We start from the raw sequence: 4365 nt of genomic DNA, 5'->3' as shown, positions 1-4365 counted from the left end.
ACGACAAGGTTGCAATACAAGATGCCACAACCATTAGAGTTGTGTTCTGCTCCTCCAACCATTTTTCGTCTTTTCAGCTCGTAATGTGTTGTGCTCTTTACGTAATACCTTGATTTCCTTGTCTGTTTTAGCTTCTGTTGATTCATCCTCTTTATTTCTCCCCGTTTTTCTTAAAATAGTTTCCCAACAACTTATTTTTAATTTATTCTCATCGGTTTTCTTCTTTTTTTTTTTTTTTTTTTTTTTTTTTTTTTTTTTTGTTTTTATCATCCTTCCTAATTTTTGTTAGGTCGTAAATATCCCTTATTGTTTTGTCTTTCTTGTTCATAGCATTTTTATCTATCTTGTCACCTTGCTCTAGTAGAAATCTTACCATCTACATCGTCACCAAATAAATATTTAAGAAAAGGCTGGCAAATATGCAAGGGTTTGCTTAATACTTCGTATGTATGTTGATTTTTTTAAATATGTAATTATTTTTGTTGAACTTAAATTATGGTTACTGAACTTGAATTAACAATATGGATTAAAATTAAAATTTTCTTCTTCATTAAAGTTATTAATTTTTAATACATGATCAAAATTTATTTTTACTGAACAGAAGTTAACTTATTTTTCTTATTTTTAATTTTTTTTGCTGAATTTTTTTTAAAATTTTATTTATTTATTAAACATAAATCATTTTTATAGAATATTATTTGAATTAAGTAAAATAAAGTGTATAACTTATTCTTGAGTCTCAACCATCATGATATCAAGAGTGTACATCAATATGACAAACAAGTCACAAATTCAAATCTTATTAGAGTTTGGTTTGTTATATATGTTAATATTGTATTATTGGAAAGTTTATCTTGTTTAGGAGTTTTAGGCTAATTAGGTTTCCTAATGTATTGTGTATATATATGCGTTTATAATCAATACGAAGCCAAGCCGTTTTCTCCAATATTTCTCCACTTTAACATGGTATATAGCCTCTCTAATTTCTAGAGAATTGTTTCGATCCTTGGTTTGTTTTTTTGATTTTATTCCGCAAATTGAATTTGATTGTGTGATTAGGCTTCAATTTAATTTACAAATTCCCACAAAGTTCAATTTTATTTTTTTTTATATTTTTTTTCCATTAGTCGAATTTAGGGTTCTTGCTTCCCTAAATTCAGTTCGTGTGCTGTTTGTGTGTGTGGTGCGCATCTTCTTGCGTGCTGCTTCTGTTGGTGTGTGGTGTTGCTGCGTGGTGTGCTGTTGGGTGTAGTGCGTGTGTGCGTGCTTCTCTTGGTGTGCTACGTTGCTGCTGTCTTGTGTTTTGTTGTGCGTGTGGTGCTGCTGCCCTGTGAGTGGTGCTAGGCGTGTTTGTGGTGCTACGTTGCTGCTGTTAAGTTGTGTTTGTGGTGCTGCGTTTTATCTTGTGCGTAGTGCTAAGTTGGGGCTGCGTGGTGTTGGTGTGTTGCTCCTCGTTGCTGCCCCTTTGGTTTCTTGTTTGGTTGCTCGTTTTTGTATGTGTGATGGCTAGTGGTGGTGATGCAACGCCTCCTCCTTCTCCTCCTCCAAAGTACGAGCCTTTCACCGATTATTATCTTCATCCGAGTGAAGGTTCTCAATTGGTACGGTGCTTTGTCCGGTGTTGCTTACTGTCGACAACTATGAAGAGTGGTCGAGGTCTATTCGCAACAATCTTCGGTCCAAGAGCAAGCTCGGGTTTGTTGATGGCTCTATTGTTCAACCCGATCCTAAGCATCCTGATTTTCGGCAGTGGGGTATTGTTAATTCTACTGTTGTTGCTTGGATTTATAATACTCTTGATGTTTCTATTAATTCTACTGTTATTATTCCTGATGATGCTATAACTTTGTGGGATGATTTGCGTGATCGTTATTCTCTTGGTAACGGTCCTCGTATTTTTGAATTGAAACATGATATTGCTGATTGTAAGCAAAGAGGTCGTTCTGTTGCAGTTTATTATGGTGAATTGAATAAATTGCAAAATTTATTGTCTAGTTATGTGAAATTGCCTGCTTGTACTTGTTCCGCTGCGAAAGAATATGCTAAGTTGCATGAGAATGAGTTATTGCATCAATTTTGTCTTGGTTTGGATCCTAAGAAGTTTGATTCTGTGGTGTCTACTTTGTTGATGAGTGATCCCATGCCTAGTATGAATGCTGCTTATGCTAAAGTTGTTGCTGATGAGCGTAAGCAATCTGTGTCTGAGGCACATGAGACCTCTTCTTCTTCTGCGACTGTTGGTTTTAATGCAACAGGTACGGCTTCCGGTTGGACTTCCGAGCGGATTGAGTGTACTTATTGTAAACGGTCCGGTCATGATAAGGACCATTGTTATCAGCTCCATGGCTTCCCGGGTGGGGGGTGTGGAGGGTGTGGTGGTTGTGGTGGTCGAGGAGGTAGTGGTGGTCGGTCGTCTGGTAAGGGTAAGGGTGAGTTTGCTGGTGCTGTAGGTAACTCTCGTGGTAATAATGAGCCGGTTTCTGATTCTGATCGTGGGAGTGTTCCAACGATTTCCAATGCTCAGTGGAAGGAACTCATGTCTGCTGTAAAGGGTGCCAAGTCTGGTTCTTCGTCAGATGGCAATAAACTTGGTACGTATAATGTAGGAGTTTATAGGTACTACGCAGCGGAAATAAACATGAATCATATTCATACAGTACCTAATCCAAGGATCTAATGCATAACACATAAAGAACAAATAATTGTACCTTTGAAGCGTGATTCCACGTGCGATCGAGCAAGAACAAGGGGAGATAAAGAACCTCAAGCGTGATTCCTCTACTTGGTCCACGGGCACAAGTTAAGACCTCCACTAATGCTAGTTAGTCGCGAAAGAACACTTCTATCGACCTTCTACGGAGATGAACGAACGATCAACTAGCCAAGAACCACCGCGCAAACACCACGTGGCCACTAGGGGTGGCCGGCCGTGGGTGAGAGGGGAGTGAGAGGGGCGTGCGTGTGTGAGAGAGAGAGTGAGGGCCTTTTGGATGATGGTTGCTTGATTCACAATTCACTGTATGTCAATTGTGACTTGTAAATCAACCCTAGGCAAGGCTATTATTTATAGATCGTATCTCTAAATAATAGTCCAAGTCCAAATCCAAGCCCAATTCCTAATCCCACTCAAACTATACTTAGCCCACTCTTGCTTATGACTAATTAATTGCTCATGAGGCCCATTAATGGGCCTCTTACTTGCTTAACCCAATACCCTTGTATGTGACCAATATAGGATCCATTCTAAAGGGCTTTGGGCTATTTGACTAGCCCAAAGATCATCTCTCATAGTCTAGCAACAGAGGATGACGCCCCAATAGAATGAACTTATTATCTCCATAATAGTGATCCTTGATATATCTAGTAATTGCACTTATCGAAGACATAATTCCTTCATATAATTCCACTGATTGGCTCATTGACACTGGAGCTTCAAACCATATGTCTGGTAATATTGATCTTTTTACTGATATACATGACATCTCTTCGCCTGTTGGCTTGCCCAATGGGAAGAGCACGACGGCAACGAAGGAAGGAAGAGTTATTTTGTCTGATAATTCAACTCTTGATAATGTTTTATATGTTCCTGCTCTTAAATGCAACTTGTTATCCGTGTCTCAATTGTTAGAAAAACAATGTTATTTTATTATGTTCACTGACAAGCTATGCATTATTCAGGACCGCAGTTTAAGGAACCTGATTGGAGCGGGGGTCCAATGTGATGGGGTCTATATTTTTCGCCTGGTTCGTGCTCGGAATCTGCAGGCGAACAAAGTGGTTGTTTCAGATGCAAGTTTATAATGGCATAGGCGTCTCGGGCATCCGTCAATGCAAGTTGTGAGCTCTCTTCCGGGAGTTTCTAGTAGTCGTAGTACTCATAGTAGTAACTCAGTTTGTTCTTTTGATTGTGACATTTGTTTTATGGGGAAGCAACCCCGAAACTCTTTTCCGTTAAGTATGAATAAAGCATCTGAAATTTTTGATTTAGTTCATTGTGATATTTGGGGTCCAAATAAGATTGTTTCTAGTAGTGATGCTCGTTATTTTCTAACCATTGTCGATGATTTTTCTCGTGCTACTTGGGTGTTTTTGATGGTTGGTAAATATCAGGCTTCTCAGTTGATTCGTGAGTTTTGTGCTATGGCAAAGACTCAGTTTGGCAAGAAGGTAAAGGTGGTTCGGAGTGATAATGGTCAAGAGTTTCTGAGTTTGGGGTCATTCTTTGCACAAAAGGGCATTTTGCATCAAACATCGTGTGTTGACACGGCTCAACAGAATGGTAGGGTTGAGCGTAAACATCGTCACATTTTGAATGTGGCCCGTGCTCTTCGGTTTCAAGCAAAGTTGCCAAAGTATTTTTGGGGT

The 4365-nt window shown here is 39.0% G+C and overlaps 1 protein-coding gene across 1 annotated transcript; it reads left to right on the top strand.

Moving 5' to 3' along the window:
• The first annotated feature begins 1502 nt into the window (after window positions 1-1502).
• On the top strand, window positions 1503-3801 carry LOC145593937 (uncharacterized). The gene is made up of 3 exons (XM_081650295.1): window positions 1503-1549; window positions 1591-2591; window positions 3383-3801. The coding sequence occupies exons 1-3, from the start codon at window positions 1503-1505 to the stop codon at window positions 3799-3801; spliced, it is 1467 nt and encodes a 488-aa protein (XP_081506421.1).
• Window positions 3802-4365: the final 564 nt, after the last annotated feature.

The sequence above is a fragment of the Chenopodium album genome, chromosome 19 (assembly GCF_948465745.1).
Source record: "Chenopodium album chromosome 19, dcCheAlbu1.1, whole genome shotgun sequence".
NCBI lineage: Eukaryota > Viridiplantae > Streptophyta > Magnoliopsida > Caryophyllales > Amaranthaceae > Chenopodium > Chenopodium album.
Note: the sequence above shows the minus strand (reverse complement) of the source record. Positions and strands in the feature narration are given on the sequence as shown.